Source organism: Botryllus schlosseri, chromosome 7 (genome assembly GCF_051294905.1).
Source record: "Botryllus schlosseri isolate E-star chromosome 7, Bs_hap1, whole genome shotgun sequence".
Lineage (NCBI taxonomy): Eukaryota > Metazoa > Chordata > Ascidiacea > Stolidobranchia > Styelidae > Botryllus > Botryllus schlosseri.
In genome coordinates, this window is record NC_137242.1 from 16,338,217 (window position 1) to 16,359,397 (window position 21,181).

Genomic DNA, 21,181 nt, shown 5'->3' on the forward strand with positions numbered 1-21,181 from the left:
ATAGATTTTGCCAACTTGTGCTGAAGGGGTTAGATTTTAGACCAGTGGTTTTCAGCCGCCGGATGTGGACCAGTTTACTGCCTGTTCGCCACAAGTAGGCTATTACAATTCTATCTCAATTCCAAAATCCGATAAGTTGGACGCTTGTGAATTAACTAGAGAAATGAATCGTAAATTTTTTAATGAATTTGGACATTTAGAACCGATTTTTCAACATGGTGTCGTAATAGACAGTTCGTGGTCCACTTCAGACTTAGCTTATACGTTGCAATGCCGCGGGTACTGTACGAGAGTGATCCAAGCAGCCTTCAACTACTCCAAGGCCAGTTATATGTGGAAGCTAAGAATACTTTAAAACGGAATACGATACATTTCTACTGTATGGTAGAAGCTAGCAAACAGCAAAGTCAAATTTCCGTCAAAAGAAAACGGTGAATAAAAATCATGTTAGTGCCCAGGACTTCGCCTTGCATAAAATTCAATGGAATCACGTATATTCGTGTAACAAGTCTCTAATATCAAAATGGCCGCATTGAAAATGATATTTCGGTTTCAGAAGCTTCACCGGTCTTGTAATTTTACCGGTTCGCGATCTCAAAAAGGTCGAGAGCCACTGTTTTAGAACACTTCAAATTCTACTTCTACAGTCTTTTCGGCAAAACGACTTAGTTTCACACTTTTGATTTTGTGAAATTAAAGTTAGTTTAGGGATAATTTTGCATCACTATTTATGGGTGAAATTGTGGAAAGAGCCTCTGTATCACGGTAACAAAATATACATCGAAAATTACTCCTATTTGTAATGTCATCAGCCGTCTCAAAAGTAGCTACATGCGATTGACCGCCAAAAGTATGCGGCCTATCGAGCAAATCTACTTCACTTGAGTAGCCTACGTTCCAGGCCCACATTTTCTATGTTAACTTGTAATTTAGCAGAAATTACAGCGCTATTACTCCAAATTGATTGCCAATGATTGACGCAATCATAAGATGAGTCAAGGTGAAAACTTGTAACATTCGGTACCACCGAGAATGGACATTACAGCGAATGGACACCACAGAGAATGGACATTACCGAGAATGAACACCACCGAGAATGCAATATATGCAATGCCGGCATGTTATGCATGTACAGGTCGTGTGTACGTGTAATACGGCGTTGCCACTTCCGGTGTCGATGCTCAAGTATAAATCTTGACAACTTCCGTACCGGTACGTTAGATTCTTGGCATTGGCCATTCTCGGTAATGTCCATTCTCGGTGGTGTCCGTTCTCGGTAATTACCATTCTCGATAATGTCCATTCTCGGTAATGGCATATTCTTGCTAATGTCCATTCTCGGTAATTGTTTTCTCGGTATTGGTATAGAAACGTTGTACCTACAGCTCAGGCAGAGTTATAATGACTCGAATCAAGACGCAATATTTTAGTGACTCGACTTGACACGAGTCATATTTTTAAAATGTGGAAAGTGACTCGACAAAACTTGAGTCGATTTGTGCATTGACTCGACTTACTCGAGTCATTACGCGTGGCTGGACCAAGTCATATGACTCGAGACTATGACGGCCAGTACAAGGAATTTCATTGGAACTTCTAAGAATAAGAAAGTTCGTCGATCAGTAGCCTACTGGTATTTGTAAAATAAAGTCAGAAATGTTAAGAGAGAGAGAGAGAGAGATGATATTCTTTCTCGCCTGCACCATCGAGATGCTTTGGCGACGGAGTTGCGATACGGCCCCATGAGGTCATCTAGTCTGCGCCCCCGTTTTTTTTTCTCCTCCATGCTATCCGTGATTGCTGAGCGCCTAGCAGGATAGCTGCGGATACCATTTTTCGAGTCTTTGGTATGACCCGGCCGGGGATCGAACCCACGACCTACCGCTCGAGAAGCCGGACGCATAACCATTACACTATCTCGATTGAGGAATTCAGTATATTATGAGCGCGAGGCATTCTAGAATCTAGATAATCCAAGCAGAGATATAAAAACGTGGGTTGAACATCACTTAAATTCGAACCTGAACAGTAAAAACAATGACTTGGACTCGGACTCGGACTTGATTCGGCGATGAAGTGAAAATAGCTCGATTTGACTGGAGTTAAAAACTGTAAAAGTGAGATTGGATTGTGACTTGGTGCTATGGCTCAGGTGTGCTAAAAGCGTGACTGGTAAAACGATTTTGTTGTGCCTGCGACAGACTCTCGACCGCATCTCTCTCAATCGGGGACAGCAGTCATGCCGAATCCATCGCAGCGAGGCAGCTATACTAATAGTGTTTACTCTTTTGTCAGGTCAACATCTGCCCAATCGTGAAAAAATATCACAAATTCACCAACCTCAAATTCATCGAAAGCGAACTCGGGGCCTACGATAACTTAAGTTATCGTAGGCCCCGGCGAAACTTAATGATATATTTTTAGTCGACAGCTACCCGACGAGAAAAAAATTAGTTACAGCGCAACATTTCCACAAAGGAAACGGACGACTTATTTCCGTTTGGTTTATTTATTTTCCAGAAACCCAGCTTTAAATAAATTTATCTGAAACTGGCGAGCGGTACCCTACCAAAATGTAATAGACAAAATGCAATGGACATCTCTGTCATATAGAGCTTAAGGTCAAGTTCAAGTTTATTCATACAATTTCATCACTTCAAAACATCACAAGATTGCAATACAATGAATGATAGAAAGATGCCGAAACGACTAGGAATATAGACTTAAGATCAGACACCCACCTGGGCCTACGCGATGTAAAGAAGAGGCATGCGCACTGAATGAAAGTAAAAGAAGCTAATATAAAGTGGCAAGTGACGTAAGGCGAGATCGATATATGTCAGGTCGTGGTCCGGTAAATGGTGAGCGCTGACTAGTATTCTCTCAACAGAAATTGCCGGTGAGATACTGTTTCACACCCCAGGTCCGGCATATTTGATAGAGCGATGATCTTTTTTGTCAACCATATGATGAGCCGCAGCGCCCATCTTATAGATCAGTGACGGGCAACATACGGCCCGCGGACCGGATCAGGTCCGCGACCGGATTTTATACGACCCGCAGACAGTTTCTCGACTTTCATGATAATTCGGCCCGCGGCCCCAGTCTGCCGCGATTGCCCACTATACTTGCTTATATCAAATTCTAGAGACTGTATGTAGGGTTCCCATATACGTCCTCGTTTTTGAGGTTTTTGAAAATGTCCTCCCAGGACGCCTAAATGTCCTCCTTTTTGGGAATTCGTCCTCTTTTACAGCTTTTAGTGCTAAGAAATATGGGCATAAAGGACGCATAATAGGGAATTCGTGGTTCAAACGTATGTGACGACTTTGTTTTCGCCAACCAACCACAAAGTCAGGAAAAATTGAAAAATTTACCATTTTTCCGAATTTTACATCACAATTGTAAATCTGAAAATTTTGTAAGTGTCCTCCTTTCCCGATTCCAAAATATGGTAACCCTACTGTATGTCACTACGTGTGTGCGTAGCCAGGGATACCGGGCTTATCGAACGCCTGGAAATCCTAATTAAAGATTGCAACATCTATTTAGACTTGGACAGCTAGATAATTCTAATTGTCTAATTTGACTAAATTAGAGCGAAATGCAAGTAATCTAATTTTAATCTAATTTGTAAAATGTTACTATGCTCTAATTCTAATTCTCATCTGATTTGTGAAATGTTCTTATGCTGTAATTCTAATTCTAATCTAATCTATTGTTTTCCTGAAAATGCCTCTTGTCCACGGCATTTTGCAGCTAGTTAACAAGAATACCGCTCTCGCGCAGGGAAATCCAGTGCCAAGCCGCCATCGCCATACTTATTATTGTGACGTATAATAGCCTGCTAGCATAGTGGCTTCTAGTCTGCGAACTACATTTTAGTTTTTAAAACTTTACGCTAGTACAGGGGTGGGCAACATACGGCCCGCGGGCCGGATCCGGCCCGCGAAGGGAATTTGTCCGGCCCGCGGACACTTTTTCGTCTTACATGATAATGTGGCCCGCCGGCCCCAGTCTTCCGAGATTCCTCACTAGTTGCTCATATACATTTTAGTGATTGTATGTTTTTATACACATGTATGCACAGCGAGCGAGGGTGGAGCTTACGCGTAAGTTCGTCGAAGCGAGAAGACTTGCATTATCGGCATTTACGATGTACTGAACCCTAATGTCATTTGTGGTAATAATGGTGTTTGTCGACGACAATGGTCATTTACACCAGGCCGATATTTCTTATTTTTGATTCCGTAACCGTCGACTTGTAGCACGTCCCACACTTCTAGGCTTTTGTAAGACACCGATTATGCCAGGTGTCGCCAACTGAAAACGTGTCGCGGGCCAATTTCAAATTTCGAGGCCGCGGCCAGCATGAATTCAATATCGAAATAGACAGGCCGCACAGTTTAACAACCACGCTATCTCGTCACCTACTTAATCCTAATGCAATGATATCTTGGTAAATTTGGGGTACCGGGCTTATTGAACGCCTTGAAATCTTGATGAAGGATTGCACCGTGTGTTGATTGATCAGAGAGAAGCAGACATGGTGGTACCTGTATGACAGGGGTGGTACCTGTATGACAGGGGTGGCCGTGGACATGTAATTCAATTAGTAGGTGTTGGCGGCCGTCGACGTGGAATTTGAATTTACGAATTGACTCCCGATTTCTTGAAAGATTTTAATTATTCTTGAAAGTTTCTTCGCGCAGCGCGCGATTTAATGCGACTTTATTTTTCGATTTTAATATAGTTGCGCACTTTGCAATCAGAGCCCCACAGTACAGTTGCGAACAGATGCGACACATATAGAAATACCAACTCGGAATCGTGTTCGCCTCATTATACCGACAAGCCTGATTGGAGGCCAAGACATGCAAAGAACAGCATGCAACAAAGTGACTAATAATAATTGGCCTGCCCTGACCGACCCTCCACCAACTCTAACTGTGAATCTGATCACATGGGATGAGAAATAATATGTAGAACTACTAATTTTCATGACGAAATTCATTAATGAATCTGAAAAAAATTTCGCGCTTTGCGCGACTATGAACAGCCTACATTATTTAATAGATTAGTACGGAGTTCGCCGGAAATGGACATAGACACTTTAACATGAGTATTTGGCGTCCTGCTAGTTCATTACGATTATTTCCTGGAATGCGGCCGTAGGCTACATGAGTAGTCGAAATGCGGCCGTGACTGGCAAAAAGATTGGCCACCTCTGCTGTATGAGAGTGCTGTTCTCAAATCCACATTGTCTTCGTCCTTATTGGCGAGAAATGGCTTTGAAGTTGCATTGCTGTCGTTAAAATACATTCATTAAATACGATTTCTTCCTTGTATACGTGGATAAATGGGCGAATAATGTATCGATTCAGCAATCCGACCCGCCAAGTACTTAATTTTCCTATATCCGGCCCGCCGACTTGGAGAAGTTGCCCGCCCCTGCGCTAGTACAACGCCGTGCTGACTAGCATGGGCGATGCTCATGGTTACCACAAAAGAAGTAATATTTTATTAAAGTAGAACAAATACAGCAAAAAATATCATGATCATAAACTATTAGCTGCCCACGACACCCTACCACGCTTTCCAGCGCCTAATCAATCGATATTGGGGCTCGTCAGACACTGTTACTGGCTGAGCGACCATCTCATCCTAAAGATTGATCTTATGGGGACGTCCAATGCCGCTTTCTAAGCGTCTCTGTCTTGGCAGTGTCTGAGCCATTGCACGCCAAGGCAATATGCTTATTGATATCAGCTGACAGCTGACACTGATATCGCCGAAGGTGTCCGGACAATACCGAGAAAACCATTACCGAGAATGCTATTACCGAGAATGGACACCACCGAGAATGGACATTACCGAGAATGGACACCACAGAGAATGGACATTACCGAGAATGGACACTACCGAGAATGGACATTACCGAGAATGCAATATATGCAATGCAGGCATGTTATGCATATGCACAGGTCGTATGAGTGCATCACGGCGTTGCCACATTCGGTATCGATGCTCAGGTATATATTTCTCGACAACGTCAGCCCCAGTGAGCTATATTCTTGACATTGGCCATTCTCGGTAATGTCCATTCTCGGTGGTGTCAATTCTCGGTAATGACCATTCTCGGTAATGTCCGTTCTCGGTGATGTCCATTCTCGGTAATGGCATTCTCGGTAATGTCCATTCTCGGTAATGGTTTTCTCGGTATTGGTATAGAACCATCGCCGAAGCCGTTTCAGCTAGTGTGGAATAGTGTTGTTGGGCACAGGCGAATAGCTTATTTTGAAACTACATCAATAATTATAAACTGAAATCAATTTTAGCATTTCAAAATGCTTTATTTCGCGTTCTTCCAAAATCACAAATCAGATGGCCGGCTTCGATTGCGATGAAACCTGGTATAGTACAAAACGAGCCAAGCTAGGTATACAATACGTGTACCCGTACAATCGTACTTGTACATGTACAATGTACATACGTCAACCTTTCTCATGGTTATGGGAATGTACTGTGATTTGATATGAACTGATTTTGTTCTGCATTTATTTCCCATTCACAATTTCATTCAATTTCCAAGTTTATGAGAAGTCAGTAATTCTAATTCTGAACTAATTTGGAAAAAAACTGTGTAGCTCTAATTCTAATTAGAATCTAATTTGGATAGAGCTGTGTAGCTCCGATTGTAAATCTAATCTAATTTGGAAAAACATGTGTAGCTCTAATTCTAATTCTAATCTAATTCGGAAAAGCTGAAAATTTTATAGTTGTCGTTCGTTGTGTGTTCTAAAATAGTGAAATTATTTTTAAACTGGCGAATGAACAATTTGGATCAGAGCGATCGGGTTAGGGTTGATAACGACGATAATACAGAATCGTGACTTATGCATTTCAGTCTTATTACTAAAACTAATAATTACAAGATTCCCAAAAAGGAAATTTGGCCCACAGCGATTAGAAAGTTATTGTGGTCCACAAGGATGCCTGCGGTATCGATCATTCCACGACGGCGATGTCGTCGCATCGACTTACAGTTGATTTCGAGAATAGCCCAAACAAAGGCAAGCCAATCAGTCAAGCATGCTATGACGCTTGTTTTGATTTTAGATCGACTTGTTTTGCAGTTCCTTCAAGATTCTAGTTTTAGTTCTGCGACGCATCGTTGTAGTAAGGTGCTGCTCTATATTAACAAGACGAGTTTAGCGAACTGACGAAAAGCTGGCAAAGACTTTTAAAACTAGTACACGACGGACCTATTGAGCAAATGTTTGGCATTTTCCACGACTATAGATGCTCGGAGATTATACGCAGTTAATTGATATGAATGATATATATCAGTCATATGGGAATTCTCTCAATTGTAAATGCTGTTTTGTGCATTGTTCGAGGGTTATTTGGATTGAAATTAGTCGACCGAAGGCAACAAGATTACAAATAACCTGTATTAGCATTGCAAAGCAATTTGATCTGAAAATGCAGGAATTACGAGCAACCCATTGCTGCACATTATAAATTACTTAATGGTGATTACTGGCTTTACTGACAATTACTTGCTAACGATTGCCCTTGACGAGTACCAGCCGACAATATTAGATCTCATTTCAATATGAATAATTGAATATACTATTCAATCGGGACTGGGAGAAAGTCCCAATCAGCTTCTAGTCAGTTAAGACAAGACAACACAACTATTATGCCTCGGTTCACTTATATATGTTATAATAGAAAAAAATATTGGCGGTTGTTTTGCGCAACGCTGCAGAAATGCTGATAGGACTTGTGTAAAGTCAAAGTGTATGCTATGTATCCTCGATACGAACTAGTATGATGAAGTGAGGGTTTACGCATAAAGTATGTAGTTAAACGTATGTTTTATGTTATATACTTGTTTGCTAGTAAACCAGATGTGACGGAATTCGATGTGCAGTGGCATGGGGATTGAAAAATAAATTCATCTCAACAATATCCCGAGGCGAAAGCTTTCCGAGTTCAAACGTCCCAATTTCTTTGTAGGTTCAAAACAATGCAGCAGACGTATCGCGCATAGTTAGCTTTCTGCTTACATGTTTCAAGCTTCGCTGACCAACGTCTCGCCGCTTAGTCATGATTTTCGTACTGAAGATTGGGTCTTTAAATGTACTGAAGTTAGCCGTTAATTGCTAGATTTTATTTGTTAAGCTAGCTCAGCTACGTGCCTGTCTGTGATGGTGACGGTGTCACGGAGATTCACTTCTTCGGAAAAGTTTGAATTACACAGTTCTTGCATTATGAATTAGGTGAGGAATAGCGAGATATGTAGGACATGTTTACATTATATGGCGGCAATGCGCACATAAAAGGGCAGCAAGTGCTGAAAGCTGCATGCCGTTATTAGGGCTGGACACATGATTCGAGTACTCGAATCTGAATCGAGTATTAATTTTAATGATTGGAGTCGAGTAGTAAACGACGATTTTTTCGGGTACTGAAATTATACACTTCTAACCACTGAAAATTAATTTATCAACGAGAATAATAGTTTCGATACTAATTTTCACTGCTAAAGCCTTGAAACCTTGATTAGCGGTATCGTAGCATACGAAACAAATAGTACAAAGCTACGAAGGTTACTGGACGTAGCACATTTCCGTAGTCATGATTAGGGCTGGGCACAATGATTCGAGTACACGATTCTGAATCGAGTTCTTAATTTTAATGATTCGAGTCGAGTAGTAAAAGACGATTTTTTCCAGTCATGAAATTACACGCTCCTCTCCACTAAAAGGTAATTTATCGACGGGAATTATAGTTTCGATACTATTTTCCACTGTGGAAGCACTGAAACCTCGATTGGCCGTATCGCAACGTACGAAACATATAGTACAAAGCTACGCACGTTAGCGAAAATAACACATTTCCGAAGTCATGATCATCCCACAACATTGTCACAAAGCGCAACAAAATCGGTATGGTCGAAAAAACACCAAAGTATCTTTAATGTGATGGATAACAGGCATTATATTCTGTGTGGTGGCATAATAGGTACTCATATGATCCTTGACATCTTACATTCCGCTATGACGTCATAACGAGTGATACTGGAATACTCGACTCGACTCGAAGCATTTTACGTGATTCAGAATAGAATCACTCAGGTACTCGATTTTGCCCAGCCCTAGCCGTTATACAGTTTTAGACTTGTTGGACATTTGTGACCATGACTATTCACCATATACTTGCATTGTGCCGCGTCGTGCAATTGACGCAATTTTTCAAATCGCAGCTGTTCGTTCACATTGCTACACGAGCTCTGCAGTGGCAACTACTTTGCCCCCGCTTTAACCTTTAATGGATATATCACTGAAACAACCAAATTTTCATAAACGGTCATTTGCAACATGGTTTGCAACTTTTAAAGAATTTACATTGCCTCTGTATCGCGCAGGTGGTTAGGTAAAATCTGTTTACCAAGTTGATATATCCTAATCATAATTTAGTTGAGTCATCCGTGCGGACGACAAGCCGTAAGTACATTATATCAGCTGGCGTTCGCCACTCACGCCACTATTCTGTATCCATTGCGTTGGTTCGCCAAATAGACAACGATCAATGTTTAATATCGTTATTCATTACATCGTATTGTGTAGGTAGGGTTTCCATATTTCGGGGTCCGGAAAAGAGGACACATTTTGCAAATCATCGAGGATAGATTACCGGAGTAGAAAACACTGATCTGAAAACTTTCATGGGAAATCCTCGTGTGTTGACTAAAAGAAAGGCCCGCTCCGCTCGAATATCCACATTACCGCATTACAGATTTCGCGTCAGTTATGCCGTTTTTGTTGTGCCTGTCCTGTGGCATCGCTGTCAAAGCTATAAAGGAGGACCAATTGCCAAAAACGAGTAAATATGGTAACCCTAGCATTGTGTCTTGAGTGACGCATGGTACATTGTGTGTCTCGAGCGGATGAAAATGAATATGAATGCCTATAATTATGATCTACAAGAGAGCATTATTATAACGGCTACACCACTAAACATTGCAGGTTTGATGTCGATTTAGCCGTTTGTAGTTTGTATACGGGGATACGAGCTAGTTTGGCAAACTAACAATCAATTGATGTTATAGGTCAGTGGTTCTCAACCTTTTTGACTTTGCGGACCCCTTTTCACCGTGACGGACCTTCGCGGACCCCCTAAAGCAGTGGTTCCCAACCTTTTTTCACCCACGTACCATTTCGAGGTTTTATACAGTGCTCGCGTACCACCTACATAAGTTGCGCACGCCGAAGGCGATCGAAAATGTTTCCGTCATTTATGACGTCATAATCACATATTCGACCTATGCCAGGCGTAATAGCAAATGCTATTAAACTAGGCATTATCAGCGAGGGTTGATGGGATGCATGGAATTGTTTTTTCACCATCAGTCACAAGAAGAACAACATAATGAAATAACAGCAAACGTCAATTTATTTAATGCGATGGCTGCATTTGTTTATTTTCCACTGACACGGTGGTTCTTAAACTCTTTTAGACACGCCCCCTTTTATGATAGTCAAAAATTCCGCGCCCCCCTTATCGTCATATCACAAAATGCAACCAGAATGCTAGCAATCCCAGCGAAATATTTGATGACATGGAAGTAAACAAGTTAACAGTTAACAAGAGAATTCTCCAAATATGCAATTAGGACTACACACAGCAGAAACAATGAAATATGGATAAATCGCGCGGAGCGCGAAAAATTTTGGCAATTGACATATTTTTGCTTGCTGACAGCACATCGAAGTCATTCTTCGACTTGATAGTCACCAGATATGAAAATCCCTGCTCGCACTACCACGTAGAAGGGAAAATTAGCAGCTGGTGAATAGCGTGAGAAGCTAGAGTCGATTACGAGGAAGCCATGCTAAGCCTGACGTTTATTGGAGATCAATCTTTGTGTTCAATCCCACCTGAACTAATACCTCCCTTTGGTCGAAAAAAAAAACAGAATCTACTCGTGTACCACCTGGAAGACCTCCGCGTACCACTAGTGGTACGCGTACCGCAGGTTGGGAACCACTGCCCTAAAGTTTTAGTTCAAATTTGGTACAATTATGGTGCGACCGTCATCTGTCTTGTGCAAATATAAACTGTAGGCTTGTGATAAACAGCAACTAAATGACTTTTCTTGAAAATAACACTATACTATTTATGTAGAGATTGGGTAGACTTTTATTATTTAGCTAATTTTGCAGCGATATTTCTTGAAGTAAGTGGTGATATGAACGAGTGCTGAGAATCCCTTTCCACAAAGATGGATGGAGGCTAATGTATTAACCAGTAACGCTTCAGACGACACTTGGTGTGCTCGCAACATTTATCGCACCATGATGAAGAAACATATTTTTAATGAACATATCACGTCCAGCTTACTCATTTTAATCTAGCATTTCATCTTGAAGTTATTCTGGAACAGTGGCTATGTTAGTAATATTATTATTATCACAACACACGACGTTGGTGCTTATAGCCTATTTTAGGGCTTTGTGCTCCACGACAGGATATATTTCACGCAGTTCGATGTATTTTTTCAAGGTCAATTTCTCTTGCACTCTCAAAGTCTATTTATCTTCCAGGCTTTCATCAGTTCTTTTGCCGTAAAATTTCAGCTCGACTCACTGTCATTTCTGGGCTTTTTAAGTCACTGCAAGTGGTTATGTATATCACAGGATAAATGGATTTCGTGGCGAGGTTTCAATCTCTTTTTTGGAAAAAAATAGGAAAACTACTTCGAGTTTTTTATTTCATACTACTGTTCACTAATTTGATGACACCGACAACTTTAAATCATAATAATTCTCAAACATTTGCGAAGTCAACCTGGTTGACATTACTATCTCCCTATTTTTATTTTTTTCCACAAAGCCCAACAAAACGTCTATAAACAGCAATATGTTTGTATCAGTATTGGCGATTTGGCAATAAAAATGAATGTTCATAGTAAGATATTTCATGTCAGAAGATTATTCTGATGATGCGAGTTATGAGGGTTTACCAGTTGTGGAGGAAATCTGCCTTATGCTTTCTCTAATTTAAAAACAAAGTAAAAATTAGGTTATCAATCATTTTGTAAATTAAAAGGTCTCGCGGACCCCCTGAAATTGCTTCGCGGACCCCCAGGGGTCCGCGGACCCCCGGTTGAGAACCACTGTTATAGGTATTTCAATTCATAGAACTTTTTGATCTCATCAAGTTTTCTCTGTTTTATTTCTTCCCTGTGTGCGTAAACAATGCGAGGTTCACGAGTGCGTCGAATTCACATAACCCAGCTGATCTGAGGTTATTCCTGTACATCTGGTTTCATAACCTTCGGTCGCGACGTTAATTTCGCAACGCAGACGCAGTCACGTGCCCAATCCAACCAATCGTAACAACCGAAAAAAAATTACCAGACAACAAAACCGAAGCGAAATAGAAGCGACTCGCATTCAGTCGCCTACATATCCCGCAGTACGCTGCGAGTGCGCTTCTTTTGTCTATGGGTGCGAGGTCGTGTAGAGTTCTATTGTTCTACTGTTCGTAAGAAACCGCTTAATCATTGTCGCCTACGATATTCTACTACCGCACTACGAAACGATTGTGGACTTGAGGTATATACTACTAAATGACTTGAAGGATTCTATGTGATACTTGGATGTGTGTACCAGAGTTAGGAAAGAGGTTATCGGAATGGGGATTTAGTGTCACTAGGACGTATTGCCACAATGCAATATTAGTTGGAAGGATTTTCAGGTTGACATTCGTGTCTGACTTTGAATTGACATTGACATTGAATATACTAAAACGTAAGGAGTCAACTAAACTATAAATTTGAATATTCTCTTAACTCCTGTAGTAGGTATGATGTCCTTGCTGTGCGGGGACCATGTAAGGTGATTTTAAAATATTATTTATTATAGAAACTCGACCAATGGCAGTTACTCAAAGCAATGATGCTGCACCTGTTATTCTCTTGATGTCCTGGTTGATATGGCCTTGTTTGTTTCTCCTAGATAAACAACATCACTCCTTGACAATTCTCAGAAGACAAGCTAACCCAAAATTTCATACTTGCAGCTTTAATGATTAACTACCTCGGATGAGTTCGCTATGAGTCTGCAACTCGATCTTTATAACTGGCAGTCCGGCCGAATATTATGCTTTGTATCAAAACCTGATACAAAACCTGTGGTACTTGAAGTTGAAGTCGACAGAAATGCTATCGGACAAGACATATTGGAAAAAGTAAGCCTTAGCCTCGATCATCGGCCATGATTGAAGTAATGCATGCAAGAATGCGTAGCTTGGCTGTAACAAATGTTTATTCACCGGGGTTTCTAGGTCATGTCATTTTATTAATATATATCTGTGGATTACTTACTGATTATCGTTTTTTTAGATAGCAGTCTAGATATGCTCACATTCTTAATGTTCAATATCAGTAGTCTATTCTATTGTTTTTCACTATTTTTTAACAAGAATTTAATTTGAACTGTTATTCTTCTTTGATGTGGTGTTATTGCCATCCACCTATTGACGCTGCTTGCAACGTAGCTAGCTTCAAAAAGCGAACTATACCGTATTAACACAATTGGAGTATACAAGAAAACAAGTTGGCATTTCTGTAATGATGTATGTAATGCATGTACAATCTGTGGTTTCCTTCTTGCATGCTTTGTCAATGGCGTCTCAAGTTCAACACCTGTTGCTTTGAAGCCCATTTTCCTGTATGGTATTCAAAAGTTGCATGCTTGATAATGTAACTGATTACTACTGTCTCTTTGAAGTGTCTGACTATTGTTGACTAGAATATCAAATAAAGCAAGCATTAGACACACACTCGTTGTGACTAAAGCATGCACAATTGTTATCAGATTTGTGTGTGTAAATGATATAAATGACTAATTCTGTACGAACAGGCTAATACATGGTTTCAGGGTATGTTGATTACTAACCATTAAACAATCACATTAGTCTATTATTATTAAGCGCAGTATGTCTAACTTGTTCTTGGCAGTAGAGACTGTGCAGGTTTTGTTGACTAACGTATTCATGAACAATGATGCAAGAACAATCATGCAAGAATTATCTTCACTGGAATTTGCATTGAGTGTTTCTGTATCTTGATGTGTCATCGATACTGATGAGTTTTGCTGATTTCATATGAGAATCAATGATGAATACTCATGGTAGATAACATTGTTATTCATGATCGATTTGATTTGAATGCAGCCCTAAGCATTTGCAATGCGCGAGTGAATCATAATTCTTGATTTCTCAATTTTTTTTTTGCAATATTGGATAAAGCAGCATTGATTCCACATATTCCCCATAATTGAAAACATCGAATGTTGACTACCACTGTCAATCGTCACCTTGTGAACTCGACTGATATCAACTATTATTACTTTAGTTCGCCGAATCATAATACCAGCTATTATGATTTTATTGCATCACCCCCAAGTCCGTGATGCAGTCCCACTAATAGCAGCCTATCGGTGTTTGAGTCTTCTATGAGCATGATGTTGGTTTGAAAATTATGGCGTCACCTCTGCTTATTATCATTTCCTGGCTATATGCATCAGGCGCTTGCATCATGCGGCAAAGGTAATCATTCAGCCAGTGTTGCATAGATCGATGATTTTTAATCTAGTCCTGTGTTAAGGCTTGTGTTTTGTTTGGGATCACTGATTGTGAGTGAGAATCCGATATTGATCGATTCATTAGCTTATGACTTAACAAGAAAAAGCTAACACGTTTATTTAAGCAACATATGACATTTCATACTCGGAGATCTTGCATCGTTCTTATGTAGTTGTCATCTTCCAGGTATGTGATGCTCTCGGCACTGTTGAGAAAGACTACCTCGGTTTGCAAGTGTGTCAGGCAAAGCGCGAGCCGTTTTGGATGAACCTACGCAATCGAGTGGTCGGGCAAGTCTCCGGTCAGCCACCGTATAGATTTCGTCTCCGTGTCAAGTATTTCGTCCAACCCCACCTACTACTCCAAGACTCCACAAGGTGAGTTTTTTTTTGTTTTAGAGCTACGTTCTATCCCTAGATTCTCTCTCATGAAGCAGTCGACGACTTGTTACAGGGGTCAAGTGGTATTATTTCTAGATATATTTGCATGATTTTTCTTTCTGGTATCGTTTCAAACTAGCCTGATAGCTCCAAATTCTCGGCTAAGTTATCAAATCACATCTCGAACACTAACTAACTGTTGAGTTCACGTTTTTCATTTTAAATGAACGCCCGTCGCCCAACGGTCTGGGTAGACCTGCTTTTTTAAAGCTTATAGGTGGAATTCATGCTCATACAAAATGTGTTTGCCCTTGAAAAACTATGTTTGTTTTTATTCCAATAGAATCAACAGCATTCTTTCTACCTATATTCAGGTTATTGTTTATGTTTACTTTATCCAATGATAACATATCTGACAAATGCTGGATACTTGGATTCTGTGCCTCACTTATTTTAGAGGTCTTTCGTGACCACAATGTCCCTTCTTCAAATATTGACTAGGTTGCAAGAAATGGCAATGTAATCATGTGATTGAAACTATTAGCCTCTAATTAATGCTGGCAACGGGTTACTTGTCTTTTTCATACTTGCATACTGACATCTCCTTTATTTTTCAGGCAAATATTTTATTATCAAATCCGGCAAGACATCATGGAAAAGAGACTCACCATACCTCAAAATAGGATAGCATCGCTCATGGCGCATTTACTACAGTTTGAAAATGGGGATTATAAATGTAAGGAGTCTCTCGGCCTAATTGGCTCCTCGAAGTTCGGAAATTTAACGCTGACGGAAGAAGATATGCAAAAGTGAGATAATTCACATGACTGTATTTTTCGGGATATAGGTAATTGAAGCAAGTGTGACTAGAGATGGGGTTGTGATGAGGAATATTAAGGCCAGTAATAGTTGACTTGTTAGCACAATGGTACTAGGTTGAAGCCACCAATGATTTCTCACTTCGTTTTTAAATGCATATGGTATTTATTCTCTAATGACAAGATAATGGTACCCTTATCTTGATGTACACTACAATACAAAAAATAATCTCAAAAGTTCCAAGCCCTCTATACTGTGATCACACATGCTTGCTACAGAGGAAACGCCACTCTGCACACTCAGCAGCGCGGTTGGCAGTTCCTGCCACAGAGACAATTTCCGCCTATTGATCCTATGCGTCTCATTTTCTGCTACATTAAAGGTGGCGACCTGTGTACTATGTTTTTAAAGCAAACATTTCTAATTACGTGTGCTTTTCAGTGAACAAGAACGGGTTTCTAATATCTGCAATGCTTTTATTCAGCATTTCAGACACGTACCAGTCGATATCCGGGCTGGAGTCGTCCAGAGCGATGTATCACTTTTTGAAAGAGGCCGCCTCTCTGCCAAGCTACGGCACGGTGACGTTCAGCGGTAAAATTGACGTGTCATTACTGCATCGGAATACTTCGCTGCCTGCTGAAGCTTCAAATGTCTTTATTCGAATCGGGCCTTTCGGTCTTGAGATTGTGGAGGAAAAGACGGAAGAAATCCAAAGGTAACGCGGTACTCTTATTGTTTCTGAGTGTGCTCTGCCCACTTTACCACTTTGGAAATTGCTAGCAACTTTGACAATCTCTGGAAATTGACCACTATTTTGCTGTTGAAATGAAAATGCATAATAACTGATAGCAGCGAAGCCATCCTTATTGCCCGCTTACCAGTGATCTTGTGCCTTTTCAGATTGCCATTCACGGCTGTACAGCTGGCGACACACAGATGTCGTATGATCGACATTGAGACGGTGCAGGATGACGGATCCATTCTGACTCTTACGTTTCACATGAGCTCGGAACGAAACAGCAACGCACTGTACAGGTAACATGTTTATGACTTGGTGTTGTAACTCAAGGTCTTATGTTTATGAACCGAAATTCTCTGGATGTAGTAATATTGAGCAGTGGAAGTTTTTTTTTTGATTCAATCAGTGACAAGTTTCAACTCCTATCGGTTAGCTATCGATTACTGTGTATAGAACATTTATGGAACATGCTACTATATTGTATGGAGTGTTCACTTTTTGATGCTTTTTTTGTGAAACTTTCATCATATTCACCTCGTTGATGCCCTGATGCATTTCGTTTTTGCTTCGTTTCAGATGTATCACGGAAATGCTCGCCTTTTTTTCATGGGAGACGATTCATTCAACGGTGATGCGGCAGTTTAGCCGCGACTTCAAAGGACATCTCCTTGCACTTTTTCGACCGGACGTAGCTGACCAAGGTGGGATTTTGAGCGGTGTTTTGAACAGCCTTGTTTTGTCGTTTGCTTCACTGCTCGAGTTCATTCCAATTGCGGAAATTAAACGATATATTCAATCGGAAACACTTACTGTTACTCGAGTTCATGGAGTAGAAAGTAGCTTGAATGTCTTTCATCCGTTTTATGACTTGAGCTGTTTTCGAGCGTTCGGCAATCTATCATCTGTATTACCAAAATGTTTGAAAGTTTAGATCTTTGGCCATTGTGCGATAATCCCGAAAATACGCCGTTGATAGAATGCATCTTTTCTGTCAACGTCTGAGTAGACTACTTTTACCTCTTCGTGAGATTGCTCCGATTCATATTGAAATTCGCTCATTTTACTTGTCTAAGTAGGCATATTGAATAGATCTTCACTCATTGAACTGATTCAGCAATAACTCCTGTAGTTGAAAAGTATGTTTCAATTAATTTTTCACACGCTTTCACCAATCTGGCTCGCAAATGTTGGTCGTTTTTGCAAGTGTTGGGATTTTGGCTTATTTCAATGCTTACATGCACAGATGTCTGCTTAATTGCTGGCTTGGTGGATCAGTGTGGTTTTGCTGGCCCGCTTCCTGTTGGTGTTTGTCCGTATTGTTTGCTCTCTCATTTTGATGGCTCTCGATTGTCTTCCAACGATAGTTTCAAGAGTGTCGGAACCATTCCAGTTGAAGTGGTAGAATGATAAGGTTGCCTCCTTGTCTGCTTCGAGCTGCGGTTAACTGTCTCTGGCCTGGTGGTATTTGGTATTGGTAATAATCCCGGCGTATTGCCCAATCTTGTGTCATTTCAATTGCTAAGGAGGCAATGCCTGATTAAGATACCCTGTGGTGGTTCCTCACCGTTCACAAGCTGCGCCCTCCGTTGAGTGCTAGAGCCAGCAGGAAATTTAACAATCCAACAACTGTTTATGCAAGAGATAATGTTCACAAATTAATTTGTAAACTAGGGGAAAATTGGCTAATATTGCAAAATCTGTAGCGTGATAATATTGTGGTTGTCGTTACTCGTTAGGACACGGCATTGTGATTTTTGAGTACTTCAATCCCAATCGACCAATAAGTTCTAATGTATTGGGTCTAGCAGTGAGAGGTGATATTTTAGAGTACTGATGAAATGATAGATGTGATGCTCTGGCATCCAAAACATGTAGCACATTAGCAGAAACAAGATTTCTCGGAAGCAGTGACCAACCCGCAGCATTGTTTCAAAGCGCAATGGAATTGGTATGGCGAAATATGCAAAATTATAACTGGCATTATTTTTTGTGGTTGCGTAATAGGCACATATTTAAAATTTTGGAATCATTCTGTTGTGCTGTCCTCAGGTTGTCAATTTTACCCAATGCCCAGCCCTTGTTATTGTAAGTTGAAAAGCATTTTATACAAGTATGGAGCTATTCGTACTATGCAATTGCAATCAATATTGTTTGGTAGATGATTCTTTATAACATTACCAATACATCCAGGTAAACAATACGTATTCGACGTACAACGCACGTGGCGCGAGGCTTACGACGTGGCGCGACGGACGATATACAAACGGAACATCCAAACCAGCGAAATCACTGACGAGGCGACGTTATCTCCAAGTGTCAAGAAATCCAAATTCGTTTCGCCAGACCGGGAGAGCGAAGCGGACTGCCTGCGCGAGCGGCTGGCCGCGATACAAGACGCCCTCACCTGCCGGATCTGCATGGACAGCGAGATCAACACTGTTTTCTGGTCTTGCGGCCATCAAGTGTGCTGTAACGAGTGTGCCGCACAGTGTCAGGTGTGTGTATGTTCCTCATTTCCGATCGGTCATTCTTTATATCAGAGTATATCCTTCAGCTAGATGTAGGAGTAGTCAATCACTTGCGTGAATAGTACAAGTAACTGAAACTGATGTCAGTGATATGTTGATGTCATGTGGTTCCTCGCAGCTTAATTGCATTCTTACCACTGTCCGCACTTCTATTGGCGTTAGAAGACCCAGTTTTGAATATCAATAATTGTATTTCGATCGTTCACGTTTGCTTGTTCTTCCAGACCTGCCCGGTGTGCCGAGAAGATATTGAAAAGAGTCAAGTTTTTTATCCCAACGTTACGCGGGACTTTGTCGCCATGGGCAATATAAACTTGGCGATATCTCCTAACGACACTAGCCCCGATGATGGCGGTACGTTTTCGCAGCCCGCCACCGATAATACCCTTTTACACAGTGAATTGGTTTCGGCCATTTGAGCTTGTGATCCTCTCGTTACTATTTTACTCTTTCTAGTTCCTTCCGTTTCTTATTTTCTGTGCAAGATGCGACTTGTTTTCCTTTTACTGTATGTGTTTTTTTGTAATCTATTTTACTGTCTGCTCATGTGCCTTTGTACTGTGGATCACTCTGAGAGAGAAGGGGCCTATGTCGCGTTGCTTGTATGGTGCAGACCAGCGTAAACACTTTCCTGACCGTGTACAGTATACGTCCAATGTTGACTGTATGTGTGTAGGTCCGCTCTTCATAAGTAGCGTCATTTGCGATGTTGCGAGATGGTTAAAATGTTAAATCTGGCTGAGCCTCGTGGTCGCTACTACTTCTTGATTTGAATTTGTTTACAACGCCTGGTGCTTGTTGATTGTCAATCTATCGATTGGTGTACAGTTGCGGAGTTGCGTTTACCCGGAAATTAATATGGAATTGAAGAGGGCCCTTAAATGCTAGGTGGGTCCCGTCTACTCTACATGTCTCCAGAGGTGATGGAATTGTCGCCCGTCTTTTGTCCATGAAGCTACATCGTTATTTCTCTGGTGAATTCTTTTTTGTTTGGTAACGGTCTATGAAATACAAAAATGAATGACAATTTTGTACGCGTGTTTCGATTTGAAATGTGTGGAGTGTAATTGCAGATCAGTTAGCGCTCGACGCAGCATGAAAGTGGCTTTATCGTTCCTAGCCGTAACGATGTAGCGAAGCGATCAGAGATGAGCATGGGTTAGGATTTGTGAATTTTTTTCGGGGTTTGGATTGGATTAGGATTTTAGATTTCACTGGGCAACAACTCGGAACGAAAAATTTATTGACTTCGATTTGGCACTTGATTTAGGCTAATTATTGCGTGGTGATTCCAAAAATGCCACTGGTTTTCTTCTATCACGTCCAGTGGTGGCTTTAGGGGTGGGCGGTCGCCCGGGCCCACCCCCCTGGTCGAAGGGGGCCCCCTATTTGGATTTTGCGATTTTTTTCAATGAGAATGACGAATAAACATGGAAATCCGTGCACCAAGCAAGAATATGATTACGTACAGATGTGTCAATCATCATCAAGTCACTGCATTTGTTAGAAAAGTCCCGTATCCCGATAATTATCACGTCTCTGCATGCGGTAGAATTACTTAGATTTGATCTGGTCTATCCTTGCACACATGCAAAATAGACATGGCCGAATCCAGCACCTGGGCAAACCATTTTGGTGGTGAAAGAAAGATAATAATAACCGATGCGGAAGGGGGTCTGGGGGGCGGAGCCCCCCATAAGTTACGGATAGATACTTATAGGGGCCCCCGGTAAGTCTCGCCCAGGGCCCCCCTGTTCGTATAGGGCCACCACTGATCACGTCAACTTTTTACTTTACAACATATGCCCAAAATATGCAAATTTCAACGAATTTAGCCATATTACTTTTCCATATCATATAAAAATCCACACTTTTACCATATTATAAGTTATATAGTCAAGGGCTCGATTGGATTATGTACGAAAAAGGTACCGGTATCGATCTAGGCCAGTGGTTCCCAACCTTTTTATCCTATCTCCCCACTTTCGAATTATTCCGAGCCTTCATTCCCCACCTAAAATCTCTATATCCAAGTCCATATCCACCCTTCA

The 21,181-nt window shown here is 41.0% G+C and overlaps 1 protein-coding gene across 1 annotated transcript; it reads left to right on the top strand.

Annotated features, from left to right (window-relative positions):
• Positions 1-12,206: 12,206 nt before the first annotated feature.
• On the top strand, positions 12,207-20,162 carry LOC145442685 (E3 ubiquitin-protein ligase MYLIP-like). The gene is made up of 9 exons (XM_080320669.1): positions 12,207-12,629; positions 13,096-13,263; positions 14,848-15,038; positions 15,659-15,850; positions 16,345-16,578; positions 16,764-16,898; positions 17,179-17,303; positions 18,793-19,097; positions 19,355-20,162. Exons 2-9 carry the CDS (start codon positions 13,129-13,131, stop codon positions 19,547-19,549), a joined length of 1,512 nt encoding a protein of 503 aa, XP_080176795.1. The 5' UTR covers positions 12,207-12,629; positions 13,096-13,128; the 3' UTR covers positions 19,550-20,162.
• Positions 20,163-21,181: the final 1,019 nt, after the last annotated feature.